Source organism: Phalacrocorax carbo, chromosome 1 (assembly GCF_963921805.1).
Source record: "Phalacrocorax carbo chromosome 1, bPhaCar2.1, whole genome shotgun sequence".
NCBI lineage: Eukaryota > Metazoa > Chordata > Aves > Suliformes > Phalacrocoracidae > Phalacrocorax > Phalacrocorax carbo.
Window position 1 is genome coordinate 153,974,942 of NC_087513.1, and position 19,014 is coordinate 153,993,955.

The 19,014-nt window shown below is 36.4% G+C and overlaps 1 protein-coding gene across 4 annotated transcripts in view; it reads right to left on the reverse strand.

The window, feature by feature from the left end:
* Positions 1-19,014, reverse strand: part of MYO16 (myosin XVI) — a 418,633-nt gene that overhangs the window by 89,629 nt on the left and 309,990 nt on the right. For all 4 annotated transcript variants that reach the window (XM_064440435.1, XM_064440442.1, XM_064440450.1 and 1 more), the window contains exons 22-25: positions 17,422-17,574; positions 16,604-16,804; positions 6,817-6,892; positions 3,945-4,120 (exon numbers count right to left, since the gene is read on the reverse strand). In XM_064440435.1, the coding sequence (XP_064296505.1) occupies positions 3,945-4,120; positions 6,817-6,892; positions 16,604-16,804; positions 17,422-17,574 (606 nt within the window). The remainder of the gene's footprint in view (positions 1-3,944; positions 4,121-6,816; positions 6,893-16,603; positions 16,805-17,421; positions 17,575-19,014) is intronic.

The following is a 19,014-nucleotide window of genomic DNA, read 5'->3' on the forward strand; positions in this document are numbered from 1 at the left end:
ATCTCATTAGAACCAATGTTATCCTGTACATCAGTGTTGAAAGTGGTGACCAAATTTATTTTTTGTTGTTCTACTTCCTATGTTTGAGACTAAAATGGCAATAATCATCCTAAAAGCAGCCCCAGAAATCAGGGGTTTTTGTTAAACTTTCTACAGGAAGGCTGGCAAAATGATTGTATTCCAGGATTTGGCCAAGCTCTCAGATTCAAACCTCTGTATCAATGGCAGCCTTTTCATCTCTGACCTTTTTTCATTGCTTTCTCCAGTCCACTTACCCCATAAAACTCCCTTTCTGTCAAGTCAGCATGTTCTGGCCTACTCCTGCCTTTTTCCAGTTGCATCAAAAAAGTGTACCTTTCCTCAGCTTGGCCCACTCAAGCCAAATTCCATTAAAAATACTGCAGTGTAAGCAATTATTTCCTCACTATACTAAATTTTGGAGCTCCTTTTATTTCAAATCTCTCTCACTAGGATGCAATAAGATTTTAAAGGCAAATTAATGCCCAGCTTCAAAACAGAGAAGTAAGAGAGATCTGCTTGCTCCAGGTCTTCTCATAAAAAGAACCACTAGCATGCCAATGACACTTCTCAGTTAAAGTTTACAAAATAATTGAGGAATACAACTAAAACTCAAGTTTTCTCCACTTGTCAGATAATGCACTCACCCCTTCCTCCCAACAGATTAACTCACTACTTTAAGACCATTTCCTGAGTTATTGGCAGAGCCAGGAGCAATGCTTTGGATGCTAAAGTTCCTGCCTGCTGTCCCGTATTGCGTACTTCTTCCCATGGGAAAGAAGCATTTGGTTCAGAATGAGGGAGAGAAAAGAGAGGAAACAAGGCAAAGACAAAAAATTAATTCAAATTCTCCAAACTTGGACGTCTTCAGCTATGGACTAAGGAAAAAGACTACATCTCTGAAGCTGTACTTCTCTACTACCCTCCAACATACAGATTTACATTGGAAAATCTTGTACCTCTAAACTACAGAAAAAAAAATACATATATGTAACTTTGTAATCTCTGTTAACAAGCTAAAACTTCCTCCTAAAAAACCCCTCTTTACCAGCAGAATATTTGAAAGCTTTAACCAGAAGATGTACCAAAAGCTTTGCAAGAGATGAGCTCTTCAGCTAACAGACAATGAAGCAAAGTGTTCATAAAAAGAAACAACATAAAGTTAATGGAAAGAAAAGCCTTCTGTCACTGATGTGCATTAATGTGACCAGACTTCTGCTGTATGAACTCTGAAACCCACTGATTCTTCCAAAGTATTCACTAAGAAAAGATTACAGAAAAACAAGGGAGCAAGGGCTGATGTGAGCAAAAGAGAGTTGTATCAGTGAAGATATGTTCTATTTTATTTGAAAATGGGACACAGTATTCATAAGTCACAGAGACTTCATCCCCAAATTCCTATGACTTCATATACTCCAAGATTCTGGCCATCTATTAGATCTGTTTATGTCTATCTTAGGATGGATACATGGTTCCCTTTGACCCTACTACAAGTAGAATGGTGAGGTCAAAGAGGTAGACCATCCTTACCTGTGACAGCATGCTCAAAGTCAAGGGAAGAGTCATTTATGGAAAGGTAAACAAGTAGATACATGGCCATACACAGAGAAATCTATAATTATATAACCTAGCAAGTAGTTAGGACTGCAGATGACAAGCCGAAAGAAGAGGGGAATCACAACAAACTCCTATCTGACCTCTGAAAGTGTCTACTTCTCTTCCCTGGATACGGCGGAGTCTAGATGACTACCCATACACAGCAACATGAATAGCTTCCATTTTGCGTTTCTCACTGCCTACATTTCTCACTGCCTACAGTATGATGTATGTTACAACTAAAATTTCAGATACAAAAGGAATGCCATTCTCTGGTTGATAATTCTTGCCTTAACATCCCTCTTTCTCCCCACCTCCCTGCCCTCCCTTTCTCTCTCTTTTTTTCCCCCCTCTTTATTGCTGTTACTCTTAGGATAAACGCCAATAAAAATGCTATGGTTATGATTTTCCAGCATATGGTCATTTCAGTTCTAAGCTGATAAGAAAATGCCCCTTACCCTGCATTTCCAATTACAGTAACAACAAGAAAACAACAAAACCAACATTATTCCAGCCCATCACAGTGGATTTTCAAGACTGTATTGGTAAAGGGAAGAAATTATTTGGGACAGCACAGTTATAGATGTGGGCTTGATCCACTGAGGTAATTAAGGACTTACCTACTTCCAGCTCCTGCATGAGGTGCCTATTCCAAAATAGCATGTATCTCTTTTTTTTTTGCCACTGGAACAACTGGACACCTAAAGTTCTGCTTTTGTCCTGCAGGGCAGCACAGTACCTTGCTCAAATTAGGCCAATTTAGTATCTACAAACTAAGTGGTGTTCTATCTCACCGGCGCAGCTCTTCTCAAAGCCTACCTCTGAGAAGCCGAGCCATCCTTGTCTCTGTGGGCAGATGAAGGATGAAGTTCTTCCCACCTTCCACCTAATCCCTGAAAGTTTAGAGCACTCTCACTGAATCTGGAATTTCTGACTTAATTTATCACACTTCCCAAAGGAATTTGAATATGTCTTCTGTCTCTCAAGACAGTAACTCCAGGTTAAAAGCTATTCAGGACTGGTCAAAAACCTCATAGTTTCAGAGATCCCAGCTGTGTGGCGTTTCTGCCTGGCTTGATTAGGCTTCTAATTTAGATGTGCTTTTCATACTTCCTTCCATGTATGGGACTAGGATCTTTTTCACAGCCTTAGGAAGCTTCCTCTAGGAAGCTGTTACTTAGTGGAAAGGCACCTAAAGGTACCTTGTGATGCCTCAGCTGTTTGCTAAATATAGCCTTAAACCAACACCATTCACTTCAACTTAATTTTTTCCACTGAGATTACTGACAAGAACAGTAGACAGGAATTATGCTGTGATCAGCAGGAGGGCTATAGGGAAACTCCCATTGCTATTCTGTGGATATTTGCACAAAGCCTTCCACAACGACACATGAGAGCAAGCTCCTTAATCCCATGACAGAATCAATTTTATGCAGCTGTAAGCCAAAAATAGAGTCGTAAGGCTCAAGAAGCCTGGTGAGGTAGCTGATGTATTGTGAGATCTGCTTGCTTCTTTTCTGGAAGAAGGAGGAATTCCAAAGCTCTGTCAAGAACGGACTCAGCAAATCATGTTATTTATCATGCAAAGAGAGATGATCCAGGTGACATGAACAATTAATTTTCTGACAGCCTCCCAGGTTTCACCCCCCCTTTTTATTTTGGTTTTTTTGTTTGTTTGTTTGTCTGGGTTTTTTAAAACATTTTTGGCTGACTTCTGTAGCAGAAAGAGACAAGGTCAGAAATGGGGAGAGTTTTACTTGATTTCAAATTGACTGGTAAAATTTACATGCAAGTGACCATTTAAAATAACATTTTCCAAAATGTACAGGGTCGATCTTCATACAAAACCACACAAACTATCCTTTGCAAACGAGCAATCTTCTCAAATTAACACAATAAAGACGCTGAGCTTTTATTTTTTCACTTCCTATGCCTTAATTTACTTAACTATATATCATAAAGTCAGTCAAGGAGGCAAAACAAACAAGTGTTTTTATACAGCAAAAAATCAGTAATATTGCATCCACTGCTAAGCCCTGGAACCACAGAATCATGGAATCATTCAGGCTTGAAGGCACCTCACCATCTGGCAACCTCCTGCTCAGAGAGTCCAAGAAAGAGGTTCTTGAACCAGTATCATCAGTGTTAGTTAGTATGTTATAACCTGTTAGTTCTCACTATTCCTTTAGTGTTGATATTAATTACTAGATTGTTTTAATAGTTTAATGACTCCAGAGAATGAAGCAGAGAACAAGGAGCTTTCAGAAATGACAAAGTAACTGAGAAAAATCTTCAAGGAGCAAAGAGCAGAAATAGTCCTAAGTTCTTACTTTGCTGAGCTCAATATATTTCTTTGTCTCTCCACTTGCACAGGCTACTGATGGTTTTTTACTCAGCAAAGCTGCCTTACACCCTTTGATTTTAAGGGAATGGTATGGAGGAACAAGTGATCCAGTTTGTGTCAGCTTGGACTGGAACAATTGGTTGATGACTACATTTTCGCTGGCTGGGAAAAAAAAAGAAGAAATTAATGCATGAAGATAAAAAAACAGGTTAAAAATTATATATATCATATTTGGAAGTACAAAGATGTACAGAAGGAGATAGAATTAAAACAAGTGGACAAACCAATGAACTATTACATTGTGTTAGTTATCAAAGAGCATTCAATATCTAAGGATGTCAGCCATCAGTAACACTTTTTTCAAATATATTCAGGTCCTGTGCTGAACAAAACAGGGCAAGAGCAAAACTTTCAGACTGTGATCTATCTAAATTTAATTACTGATGTTATAATCTCCTCTGAATTTTGTTCCATTACAGAATCCCGATTTATCCATGTATTACAACAATACAAGAGATGCATTCTGCACAACATTTACCTAACACGTAGTATTTAGAAATGATGAAGGCACTGGCAGAAATAAATTATGGACACTCCCTGCATCAAAAAAAAAGAATTATGAAGACACAATATGGGAAGGGATGAAAAAAATAAAAAGGCAAGGTGAAGGACAGAACTGTAGCAAGCTGGGTTCACATTTCCCTACATAACGACCACACTTAAAAACACTTACAGGAAAAAAGACAATGCCATATATATGTTTGATGCAGTGGTGCTAATTAGTACAAACCAAATACACTTCCAAGAGGTGTTTTGAAAAATAAAAATCTGAATTTTAAGGCAGATAGGTTACTTTACACTAATTTCCGTCAAGTTATCCTTTGAGATTATGGTCATTGTCTTTTTAAGAAGAACATAGCAATTACATGCTGTTTGCACTGCAACGGCACCAGTAAGTATTAAAAACCTGTTGTGTGATATATTCTTAACCATCCTTAATTTTTATTACTTTTTTAATGAACTAACAAACTCACATTATGATCACACTCATCATGTGAATAAAACAAACAAAAAACCAGAAAGATGAATGGGATAAACATCATAGATAATGTCACTATGTTTAGCAGAGCAGGTAGAAATCCTCAGTTTGTTATTTAGACAGCTAATAAGCTGTCTAAAGATATATTTATGAGATGTTTAAATGCAATAGATGTGTTTCCCTTTTTCTGTGGAGACTACTGTTCTTAACAGGAATAATAAAATACTGAGGAAGATTAAGTAAAGCAGATACTTGAAACAAGTTCAGCACAATCAGCAGACATACTAAACCTCCATATTTTAAAAATATGGATAAATGTAATAAGTAGGAATAGGAAAGACATTAAAATTTTGTCCTTAAAATTACAAAGATAAAACCTATGTCAATAGTCTCTCCTGAATTATTTGTCAGACAGGTATGTTCCACATTGTTACATACATATGCAAATTACTGTTGTTAGCATACGTAGAAGTTTTCATTAAGGAATCTAAATTCAATGAAATTCAAAGGAAACATGCACTTAAGGTATATGTCAACTTATGAAACTGCCCCTAAAGAAAATATGTCCCTGACAATCAATAGGTGTTAAGTCTAAGTCACTAAAAAAAAGGAACGTAGTCCTTAAATGACTACCATTATTGTAAATATTCTGCCTTCAGAATTTTTCCATTAATTATAATTTTTATTATTATGACTTAATTATATATACACTCACTCTTAGCATATCAAACATTTTATATCCAATCCAATCCTCTGTTCTTCCCTTTTAACAGTTGTGTAGCTGATTACACAAAATAGTAATGAAAGCGAAAAAAGACTATGTGAGAGAATGGAAGAATGTTCTCTCGTATAATGTACTGGAAGTTGCTGTACCTTCTTATACTCTTTGGCAGATTATCATGTGAATTCCAAGTAGAGAGAACTGGAATGTCTCTAAAACTATAATCAATAGGATTATATTCAAGAACAGTTCTTCCATTTCTTTCTTCATCCTTTATGTGCACTGTTTGCCTTCAAAATGCATAAATTATTTTACTAGGGACTTTAGCTAATTTCACAGTAAAATTGCTATAAAAACTATACATTGTAAGAGTGGGGCTGAACTGGAAGACAAACATGTTTCTATGGAAAGAAATATAAATTTATAATATATTAAGCGAAAGACTCGGTAGCGGTTGGAAAAAAGACAAAGAACATCTCAGGATACACTGACATTTCCCTGAGAAAGAAGTTTTATTTTTCTTCACAGAAAGGGTAAATGATAGAGTTTTTTAATCTAATTATGAATCTTTAATTAATAAACTGAGATGCACTATTATTAGGCATAATTATATCATATGTACATGGAAAGGTATTTAATTTTGAATTTCAATGGACATTTGTATCTATTCACTGAAAAACATAAGAACGCCCACAAGTTCCTGCTTTTAGAAAGGTACTCAAGCAGTGAAGTGCATCCCACTGCAGTCTCTATGATTTTGGAAGCCTTATTTCCTTTCCCTGTTTTCTGGGGTTTATTTTTGTTTTAATAAATACTCAGTGATTTCTTTAAGTCATACTCATCTATCACACTATACCTTCTTGTTCTTTACATCACATCCCATAATGAAGATACTTTATGGTCATAAATTCTAAAAGCTTTCTAAATTAGAGCAAATTTCAAACAATGTGTACATACTTCAAAAAGATGAGGGTGATTATTTTTACTGGAAATAAAATATATACAAATTTCTCGTAAAACTAAAATGAAAATTGAAGTGAAGTCATACTGTCTTGATTTCTAACAACAAGAGCAATCACATGTAACTGAATTACTTACTTTTCATTACAAATAGGAGATTTTGTGAAAGGGAATCTTTATTTTTTTCTATCGCACCAGCAATTTCGTAAGTAACCTATAATAAAATATTGTGACATCATTAGTTATGACCAATGCATCTCTCAAAAATATTACAGTACTAGAAATGAAGCTATGTTTTTTTCCACTCAACAGTTAAAGGCTGGCACCAGGTAGTGTCTTTTGTTCCTTTCTTAGTGCAACAATACCAACCAAAGAACTGGTTATTGAACTTTGTGTGTCTCTGCAAGTACACAGAAATTTCATCAGCTTGATTCTAAAATATTTCCACAATGCAAGACACTGAATCAAAAGTGTAGTGTAGGGCAGAAGACAGTGACCTAAAGATCACTTTCCCTGTAGGATGAGTGAGTCACTCCCGGATGATAGCTCTCCTTGTCAATGGGAAACTGTCCGCACTGACCATGACAAAACACTCATGGAGCAATCTGAGTCCCAGCTCACACTCAAGACAAGTTCCAGCCGTTTATATGTCCTCTGGAGGCAAGGTCAGGCTATAGGTTATGTACAAATCCAATTTACCTTTCTAACAACTATGCACATAAGGATTTTGCCTGATGTCTTAATTTCAAAAACAGACAGTTGGGGTGTCAGCTCTAACGCGTGTGATGGGCACTCTGATAAATGAGCAAAATGCAAGGCTCTTGCCAGAGGTCCTGAGGGTACCTCAGGATGAAGAAATGAAGAAATATGACCAAGTGGCTATTTTAACATTGAGCCTGTCCCAGGAGACACTGTATAGAAGAGCAGCACTAAGACCAAAAAACAGTCACTGAGCCCAGTTTGGGGTAATATTTTCTTTTTACTTTTTCTGGGGATGGGAGACAAACAACTGGTGAATTTACAGGCTTTAGATATAAACAGCTCTGGCTTGCATGGTAGTAGAACCCAAAGGGAATGTTAAGTTAAAAAGGAATAAAATTGTAGATTGCAGTACGGCCAGGATTAGCCAGACACTTAATGGGAACTTCTTAGAATACAGTTTGGTTTCATTTACCTTGGGACCATGATTCTATCTAAAGCCTTTTTAAAGTTTATTATTGGATCTATATCCTAAGCCCCTTAGATATTTGGGGAAATTTTATCCTTGTATATTTAATAAAGCTGTAAATATACAATTAAGATTAGTAATACTAATCAGTGCATTAATTTTGATTTCCATTGGGTCATTTGACAATTATGTAATGCTATCTTACTCACAAAAGAGATTATATGACTTGGATGTGTATAATCTGGTATAGTTAGTAATTGTCAAATGATGTAATTAGTATGGCATCTGACATAGGAAAGGTATAACAATAGAATTACATTCTTTTCCATGACAGATGCAATGCTATGTAATTTTCTAATTGCATCTCCTAAGAACACGCAACATAGCAAACTCTTAGAATAATTTAAGTATACTATTAAATGCTTTTAATGTACTTAAAGTACGTGTTCTACCACACTGGCCCATAAAAGATAATTAACAGAACTTATTCAACAAATCCATAATGCCAGTTCCTAATGGAGTGTCTTAGGCTTTGACTACATGAGAAGAGAGGTAGTATTGGTGGGAAGAGTAGGCAAGTGGAGCAGTGGGAGATACTATATTATGATTAAGTGCCAAGATTGAAATGGGGAGAAGTTTCAGTACTGGTGCTGGTATAATATATCACCAGCTTCTAGAACTATATTCATAAGGCATCTCTCATATCACATAAAATACATAAAAGTTAGCAGGATTCCCTTTTATGAAGAAATTGCTAACTCTCTAACAGTTTTCCCATAGACTTGGTAAATTAATTCAATGCCTAAAGACATGAAAACTGACTCAGTGAAATGACACTCGAGGGTTCCATATTCATTGTCAGTCTCACAAAAGAGAAAAAGAAAGAAGTCCTCTTCAAGCTGCCAGTTTTGTTAATTTAATCCTGCCCTTATTGGAGATGCCAACATACATAGCACTTTGCCTAAAGCACATATATTTCCCCCAGTTTTCTTCCACTGGATTTCTAAAGTAAACCTGGCCAAAACTCTGCACTGATTGGCACTCAAGCACAGTGAATAGTTATTCTGAGGAGACAAAAACCAAACAAATATTATATGATTCAGACAGGAAATGAGCACTCGCTTAGACCATGGTTCCAGTATTATAAAACATACTCCTTATTCTCACTTCTCTTTGTTGCAGCTGTTTTCTCTATCTTGCTTTACGTGATGAACTCTTTGGGGTTTGCTCTCATGTAAACCTAAGTGTCTGTGTTAACCAAAGGAAACAAGATCTTTAGATACTATCTGAACTAGTTGAACTATTTTTATTAAAAAAGAAAATAGTGTGCAGTTCCACACTGCGTTTTGTTTCATTAAGACAATAAAGGGATTGGATTTGCTTTCCTTCTTAAATTAAGTTCAGAAAGGAAGAGAGCTCAACCTAAGTACAGTGGTAGTGAGACAGGCCAAATGTTCATCTAGTCCTGGATATTTAGGGAGAAATATTGAGGAATACTTCTACTGTGTCTCCCACCGGTTCCCGTCTCACTTTCCAGGGCTCAGGCCATGAGGGAGCTCTTGACCTGCAGGCTGTATCTCACCTTTGTGCTTAATATCTCTTGACTGACATTCCCTCCTTGAGTCTCTGTTTCCAGAACTCATTAATGTTTTTGGCATCTATAACACTCTGTGGCAAGAAGTTTCACTAGTTACTAGCTATGCAAAAAATACTTGATTCTACTTGTTTTGAACCCATTTTCTGGTCATTCAAGTTGGCATAGCTGTTTTTAATATCATGAGAACTAGCAGATACAAATAAGAGGTAAAAAAACAACACCCAGAAAACAAGGCTCACACACCAAGTGTGCACAGAGCTAACTTTGGGCACTGCACGTTCCTCTTATCTTCTTACATACTCTTGCCTCTTTGCTTAATTATTCTTATGCCACTCCATGGTACATCATCTGTTCTGAACTGAAGTATCCTCCCTCATAGCATCTGATTTTGGTATGGGACTTCATCTTACTTTTTTGGATTTCCCAATATACTTTAACAACAGGGCCACCTTTACACATAATTTTCATCAATTCCTTCAAATACATTTTTAGTAAATAGTTTTCATGTCTTGCGATAGGCCAAAAGCACTCATGGTTAATGGCAGATCCAGCAGGATCATTCCAGGTAGGAAGACCTGGAATGTTAAGGTTGATTTGACAGCATTCACAGTTAGAAGGGAAAATTTTACAATTTTAATAACAAACTGTAATTCAGAAACTCAGAGTTTTGCATGTGTTGTTAAATATAGTTAATAAGAATATAATCAGTTCATATAGTTAAAAGGGAAATTTTTGAGAACATGCCCAAAGACAGTTTCAGTGTACAGAGGGTCACTCATAGTTGTTAATTTTCTGCCAGTACTTAAATGTGAGTGATATAATTTAAACGTTTGAATGTGCCTTTTTTTTAGGATCACTGGGCTTTTCACTCTCCCAAAACGAGTCTTGTTAAGCAATGAGTGAAGTAAATAATTTTATATAGTCTGTAAGGTCTTATTCTAACACTGTGATAGAAATAGTAGCATACTGAAACCAGCAGATATTTAGAAACAAAATGGGGGGTGGTGGTGGTGAAGTGTTCTATTATTTTCTCCTGTAAGTGAAAGTCCAAAACCAAGTCTACTTCAAGAAAGGAAGAGAGAGAGAATGGGAGAGAAAGCATGACTATCTTGTCTGTGTGAAAAAGAGAATGCTTGTCAAATAACCTTTATAGGCCTTGGTATAGCTTAGACGAGACTGATTTGATTGTTATGTCTGGGGATTCAGCCTGAGGAAAAAATAGACAAAATGAAAGCATCCTTATTGATTAATCCGTCTCCTTTTGTCTTTTGATTTAGAGGTTCAGTTTCAGAGTCTGCCTGGGATATATAAGGCATTTCAGAGAAGACTGCCTTGGTGAAGGTGAGCTGACAGCTGAGAGGTATTTTTGAAACGCACATAGCTGAGAAATGGAACAGACATTGATCTGCACTTAAGGACATTATGTGAGCTGCTTTATAGAGCAAAGAAGTTGGTCTTTAGCTCTGATTGGTTTATTACAGTCCTATGAGTCAAAACAGTAGCAAGGCAAACAGCGACAAGGGGCTTATCTGATTTGTAAATCCAAGTATAAATTTAAACTGCAGAAAGCTTAAATTATGATGACCTATTATTCAGATTACATGAATAATGGGGCAAATGGCTCATTATCTCAAACACCAGTATGTTAAATACCACTATTAGGTAAAGTTGTGTCTCTTGGCGTTGTGCTAAGACAATATATTTCTGATTTACTTATTGATATGCTAATTCTTCCATAAAATAAATAAAAAAAAAGAACTTTGAGTCCTTAAGAAAGTTTGGTGATGGAATATTGTTCTTCAAAAATCACGACTGTCAGTAGGGCTGACAGTTCAGAGAGATAATTCATGTGAAGCTCTTCCTTACCTGAGAGCCCACAATGTAAATATTAATGTTATCAATAAAAGTACCTAGGAAATCAGTATTACACACTCTTAGTACAGTTTCAGCTGATAGTCAGATGCATTGATCAACTGCACCCATAAAACACTTTGCTTCCCCAAGGCAAGCCTGCGGCACGCAGCGTGGAACGGGCACGCCACTCCTCTCACGGCGCTGCCAGTCAGAGGGACTCCATGAGAGGCAGCTGAGAATACCCACATCCATGTTAGGTATCAGAAACAAAGCAATGTCCCAGATGAGCAGAATTTTTCTAGAAGAGATCAGACTGCCAGGGTTCAGGGAGATGTGGTAACAACCTTCAGATAAAACCTTCCACTAGGCTTTTTTTTAGTCATACAAAACCTAAATAATTATTTTCTACCTTCTGCCTGAACAGAACAGATAAGCTTTTTGTCTTATAGCACTCAGATGCCAAGACATTAAATAGCTCTTAGAAGAGGCTCGTAATACGTCAAGGCATTGTAGGATTCTGTTCAGCTGCAAAACTAAAACTGGGAGATAAAGTAAAATACTTGATATGATAAAGTACTAATGTTCACAGAGGCCTTTGTTAAGCATGTGTTCATAGAGTTAACAACTGTATCATATAGCTCATGCAAAAAAAAGACAGATTTAGTGTTGTGCAGGCATAACAGTTAAATCCAAGAAGAATGAAGAAAAAGTTGTTCTCTTTCCTCCACAGGATCATTCTGTCACATTTGTGTAATACAGCATTCTCTCCCAGCTTCCACGGGAAAATCTTACCCCTGTGTTGATTTCTTGTATGTGCGGAAGCTTACTTGTGCATATCATTTTCGACTTTTATTCCACATTCTTCATTCCAAAACAGTAAAGAAGATAAGAAAAAGTCAAAGGTTTCTGAGAATGATATCATACATAGAGATTTTCTTAGAGTATAGCTTCCACCAGAGAAGAATTACGGATTCCAAATTATTTGGAGTTTTCTCCCTTACACAGTAATTTGAGTCTCTTCTCACATGCCTTCTTCATTTCACTCCAACCTCATGGTTTCATTTTTTCACCTGGATCAATAATATGGCATGTGTAGTCCTAGGAAAAGCTACTGAGCATAAAACATAAGGGAGGGGGTGATACCTGACTGCATAACTACAATCAATCAAAAAGACTTAATAGTGGAAGAAAAGATAATTTTCCTATGAGTATCCTGACACAAAATGTTAAGGTATGAACATTAGAAGTCTTTAAAACTTCATGGACACATCTGCATCACCTGTAATTCTCTCATAGTATAAAGTTAGAGATATCAGTTTTGTTCACAACAGGTTGTCTGTCAATCTCGAACATACAAAAGTATATTTAAAAGGTCTCTTCAGTGAGGCAGTACTTTTAATAGCTGTATTGCTGTATTTTCCAGTATAACTGCACTTACAAAATGCCAAAATAGTAAGTGTCTGAGTAAAGACGTGAACCCAATTCTTTCTGGACTTTGATCTATGTACATAAACTACTGATGAAAAGGAGCCCAAATTACAAGGTTCCATATGAGATTCATGCCAGGGCCAACACAGAATATTAGCTTTCTTTTTTCTCTAGATGACTTGAGGTAGCAGCTGTTTCACATTGGCTGTGAACTACATTGCAGTTACAACTTTTGTTACCTAGAGAAATCAGGATGTCTGCCTTCATTCACCTCCTAACACAGAGCCTGCATTCTGTGTGACTTCCTCCACAAACACCAGCCTAGACACATTACCCAAATACAAATGATTAAGCCTAGAAGTGAAAAATTTCATGTTCAATTACCTGTCACATTTTACCGGTAATTCTTCTTCTGCCCTCTGAGTCTGATTCATCTTTCAGTTATACTCACGTATAACTCACGTAAATAATGAGAAGCTTTACCAAGTTAAAAGAGTTACAATCAGTTAAAAATTGTGGTACATGAGAATAAAATCAAGCCCCCTCGTTTTAAATCTGGGGATCCCTGAAGGTAACAATGCAGAGGAAGATTGCTTTATACTTCACTTACTTTAGACATTTAATTGATATCAGACCATAAAAATGGCTCTCACAACCTGCCAAACTATCCTGTTACTTTATATATGAAATTCTTATTTTTGAGTGCCAGTAAAACCTGATATATTTAAAAGCCTGATCCTTTAACAATTTCCATAAAGCATAAATCACAAATGACTTCTGGAAAAAGCTACTAAATGTAGTAATAGCACGATCTAAAGAACAGCATCAGCAGTTTTAAAATCCTAGTTTTTCATATTCAACTTACCAACTTAAGAAGACAGACTGGTCTCAGAAAAACTCAATTTTTGTCATTACTTAGTATAGTAATGCTATCATCAGATTTTGTGTAAATATATATCATAAATCACTGGAAAATTCAATCTATGATAGCTAGAGAACAGTTCCATGAGATACCAAAAAAGCAAGTGTCTAAGGATTTTGCCTGATCACTATTAAAGTAAGGAGAGTTAAGCACTTGTGCAGGAACTTTTCTGTTTTAGCAGGGCCAAACATTTTCCTGTCGTAAGGATGCAAGAACAACCTGACTGTCTGGAATAGTTCCTTGGCCAATGTAAATCAAAGGATCTCCATTGACTTCAAAAGAATGTGTGAATTTACATTACTTGGAGAGCTGTCTGTTTGTTCATACTTTTAGATTAAATGTCATTACTATTATTAGGAAAAGGTCAAACCAAGTGTCTATGTAATTAAAAAAAAAATCTAAACAACGATGCAAAGCTAAAACACACGTTAATGAAAAGTGTACTCCTTACCACTCAGAGTTTAACTTTCAGGACTATGCATCTGAAACTTTGGTCTTAACAAATTTTCCTACTGAGTGCTTCTTCAGAGAATAAGACTTTTTTTTTTTTTTTCATTTTGAAGAAATGTGCTTACTATTCTGGTTGTGATTTTAACGCAGATGCCTTGCTGCTGCTGCATCCATGTCAGTCGTTTGGTATGTGGAACCTTTTTGAGCTATTGTGATAAATTTGTATAATCACAACAGAATTCCATGAAGAAATATTTACCTAACAAGTATAGAACTGATTGATAAATTAAATTAGACGTCTGGATTCCATGGCCAGTTCTTAACTCTATCACTTTAAGTGCTAATAAGTTTCACAAAATCTTTGTTGTGCTGTTATCATCTAACCGCTGTGTGCCTGCTGAAAAGTCCCAATAATGGAGGTATTCAAACCACTTAACTTTGGCAAATAATTTGAGTCTAAATAGAAGGCCTTATGATGAAAGAAGAGCCTCCAGGAAGCTATTCAGAGTATTTAGGTTAGGAATTTAAGCACTGCCTAAACAGCCTTAATCCTTTCCATAATGACCACATTTCTATCGTTGGGCAGGAACAAATTTGCCTGCGTCAGAACACTCCTCAACACTTCCATCGACTTCATTTCCAAATGAGGAGCCACAAAATAGACCTTTCCCCATTTATATTGCTGTAAAGGACCCTAATTTGGTTAAAGAAGCCTAAGCATGCACATTCCAAACTCTCATGTTCTGGAGAGCTCAGGGCGTATAATGTTCCCTTGAGATATGACAGAGCCAGCAAGTCTTTTTTTGGTGACTTGGAGACAAGTCTTGAACACACCTCATAAGAGTACCCGCTACCAATAGTCAACTGACTGGGTGTTCAACAGCATAACTCTGTCCCACCTAAAATATTCATCATAGCAGTAAGTGCGTCATCCAGTACGTTTAGCAGCATGGATTAGAGTTATTTTTTGGTGTTCTTACCCTAGCAAGCACATAGAACTCCCTTCTGAATCTAAACTGATTTTTATAGCAGCATACCAGATAAACCTCCTGCATTTGCTACTCAGAAAAATATGTGAGGGAAGGTGCTCTAATTATCCATCACAACAAGCAGCAGCAAAGCTATTACATTTGTTTTAGAATTGTAATATGCATTCTAATCAAAAGACACTATCATAGCGGCCCAATTTCTTGCTCATCGAACTAATCTTTTCTGTCTGTTGATTAGGTAAAGAGAGGATCATCCAGGTGTCAGTTGTCTGGTTATACTGAAACATCTGCAGTTTCCATGTGTCTTCCATGGAGGATTCTGAAGTGATTAGGCACATGCTGTCACAAAACTGTGAAAAAGCCAGGTTCTCCCTGACAGTAGGCTTTACTGAGATCTCAGGTTTAAAGTGACCTACTACATAAAGTCACCAAATAACACAGTTATGTTTACAAACAACACAGTGGATATGATCACGATGCAGTGGTTCCAAGGCACAGTAGCTAAACAGTTTCTATATGTGCTATGCACAGCAGTATTATGGGACTCCACCAGTAGATGGATAGCTCATAGGATTGTCTGCATAAGACTTAGAAAGTGTGAAAGGACACAGAACAGGTTGTTCAGAGGTAACAACTGATTCCTGCAGCCTTCAGTCTATGCTTTCACCTGATTTTAGTGGAAATTTTGGAAAAGTGGTAACTAAGAGCCCCCATTGTATGGTGCCCATACAATCTACATTCATTAGCTCATTTCAAATACCATGCTTTGGACAGAGAGAAGCGGCAGCACGTCAGATTAATTACAGTGAGGGCCAATCTGTCAGATTAGCTAAAAAAAATTATTATCCCTTTAAACACATACCTCTTTTGCTTGCTTTGGGTTGCGGGTGGTTGTGGAGACTGTGAAAATGAGGGAGTATTGGAAAGAAAAGGGCAAGAGGCCTATTTAACAGAATTCGTTATGCTTTTCCTGTGAATGTTGCAGGAGGGGAAGTGCAAAACATTCATCCAGTTTTACAGCCATATTTAGAGACACTTAGCATGTTCTGAGATTTTGAAGATAAAAAGGAAATAAGAATTATTTTGATTATCACTGCTAACAAAAAATGTAGGTTTGGTTTTTTTTTTTTACCAGATTCATGTTGGTATCCAAGATATCTACATATACAGCACAGGATCTTCAGGGAACCTATACTGTTCTGGAATAACATCTGAAAGAAAAGTGATGGCCAACTAAAATGGCATTAAATATTTATGCTGAGGTATCTGAATCACCCCCTTCTTCATAAAGTGCTTACAATTAAGATACAGTTTAGGAGACAGAATTAGGTAGCCCAAATTCTGCACAATATGATATGGACTACAGGTTTTATACACTAGATATTGCATTGAGATTCTAAGCTGTCCTCTGAAAATTCATCACTAAAAAGTAGATTGTTAATAGCCAGGAGTTGGCAAAGCCACGCAGAAGTTTTTGTTTACTCTTTTTCATTAACAGTGTGTAGCCAACAACTTACCCTCCCAGCATAATGCATAACAGTGAAGGTGGAGCCCTGATCCTTTGGGGCAAGGTTACCATTTCCATCTTTTGTGGAAGAATACACTGTATTTGTGTCTGACGTATCCAGGTAAGCCTGAATGCGTTTCGAAAGACTCTGTTCCACTGACCAAATAGATTGGCTTTCTTCATCCAGCATTGACAAAAAGCCTGATGGTTTCTGAAACGAAAAATAGATTTTTCTCATTTTATACAGGTTAACAGAATTTCAGTTGTTCTTTTTAAAGTAACATAGCTTTTAATTTAGTAACAGAAATATATATCACCTCAAAGAAAAGGAAAGAATGGTTAAAATATTCTGGTAAGTTTTCAAGGCTATGCACATCAGATAATTCTGCAAGAAATGTAGCGAATAATATTTCAGTTGCCAAAAATTTTAACTATTGATGATCTTTTCGAAAACCGATTAGGCTACTTCCTTCTTAGAAGTTATACTCCAGAAATTAGCTTCAGGCACAGAAGAAACTCTCAGGCTTACAACAGGGACTTGTCAGTCCTGCAGCTGCATCAACAACATGGCATGATACACAGATGCTACATGTGAATCAGTACAAGCCAGGAGTTTCTGTTATGTCTTCTTCAACCCTGGACTATTAGAAAGCTCTGTTAGCCCTCGAGCTATGAGGGCAGTTATGACAGCCCTCTCTATGGTCTCTTTGGAGCCATAACCTCCTCTACAGATTAATAAATCAGAAAACGCAGGCAGAAGTTTGTATTAGTCTAACATGCAGAGGCTGTGTATAAATATATAAGGTGTAAAATGGATCTGAAAACCACCTGAAAGAAAAAATCCAAGGCTGCAGTATGGTTACCAGGAGAATACACCGTTTCCATGGCAACTCCCTCTTGTACACATTCTGCTTGCTCTTGTAGGAAAAGCACTTCATTGATGTACTGGTGTATCTTCTCATTGGTCATGTTGACACACAGCTATTGTAAAATGAAGAAAAAATGAATATTAGAAGTCTACTGGATAATTCATCAGTGTAGGTTTTACTGCATGTCTAATATTGAATTTGATGAAACATCAATCCACAATATGTTATCTCTCAGCAGACCAAAGATTAGCAAGACCCTGGGGAAATTTACATTTTAACAGCTATTAGTATTAAATTGGGAATAAACAGTTTTCTGCCTGCACAGTTCATTGTGAATTCCACATAAAAATTATCAAATACCAGCATTATCAAATATAGTGCAAGTTTACACTAATTCTATTGATCAAAGTGGGGTAACTCTATGTTTAAATAGGTACACTTAATATTCTTCTGCAGTTTACATTCAAGAAGACTGCATAGATGCAATGTGCTTTTAGAAAAAATAACTACATATTTGGTTAGGATCCTGACTCTGCAGTTAGTTCAACATTAACAAAGACATTCAACCTCTGCTTCCACATGCCACTGAAGTCTGAAGCAGTCTCTGAAGAACTCACTGTGTTTTGCCCAAATATATGTTATAAAATGCCTAGAGGCATTTTACTAGATGCTTCTCTCCGTTCTATTAATATTCTAAGGGAAGCTTGGCAAGAAAATGGTCTTCAGTAGAAAAGTTCAAATTTTACAGAGATAAATAATATAAAAACCTCTCAAATATTTTATTTGATTGCCTTATAAGAGGTGGAGTGCCACTTTTGCAAAATAAATAGTTTAACAGGAATCTGATTTTCGATTAAAAACAGGTGGGAGTTGTATCAGGTTTTTTTGGAACCTTTCGTATTTTATTCAAACCTTATAATCTGAAAAAAACCCAAATATTTAATAACTGGAATAAATGTTTTAATTGTTTTATTTATACTAAAGTGGAAATTTTAGCATAAAATTCTAAAATCTCCTCCAATGCTACACTATCACTAAGAAATTAAGAAAGCAGAAACTCCTAGAAGGATGGAAGAACTCTTTATACAAGGAGTGATGCAGAGAATGCATGCATGCAGTTTCTTTTCAGACTAAACTAATCACATATTTGTTTTGGCCATAAACTATATCTGCCATGAATAAAGTGTGTAAATGCAATTCCACCAACAAGTCATATTAAAAAATATGAAATACTTAGATCAATCCTAAAAGTACATGGCTTAACATTCAGATGAGGAAAAAGAACCCAAGTAATGTGTAATAGCTGCCTGAATTTTCCATTAACACCTCATGCTAATATATTTGACTTGCACTTGCTATACAATGAAATAGACCAGTATGAAAACCAGAAAGAAATAAAACAAACCCCCCATTTTATAACCAAATGGCTGTCATTGTCTTTAGCAATGCATGATAGTACAGACAAAAGACATCCTTGAATAAAACCACTGTTTTTTAAAAGCAGGATTTCTAAAGATTCAGATTGTTATCTCATTTTATTAACAATGAGAGT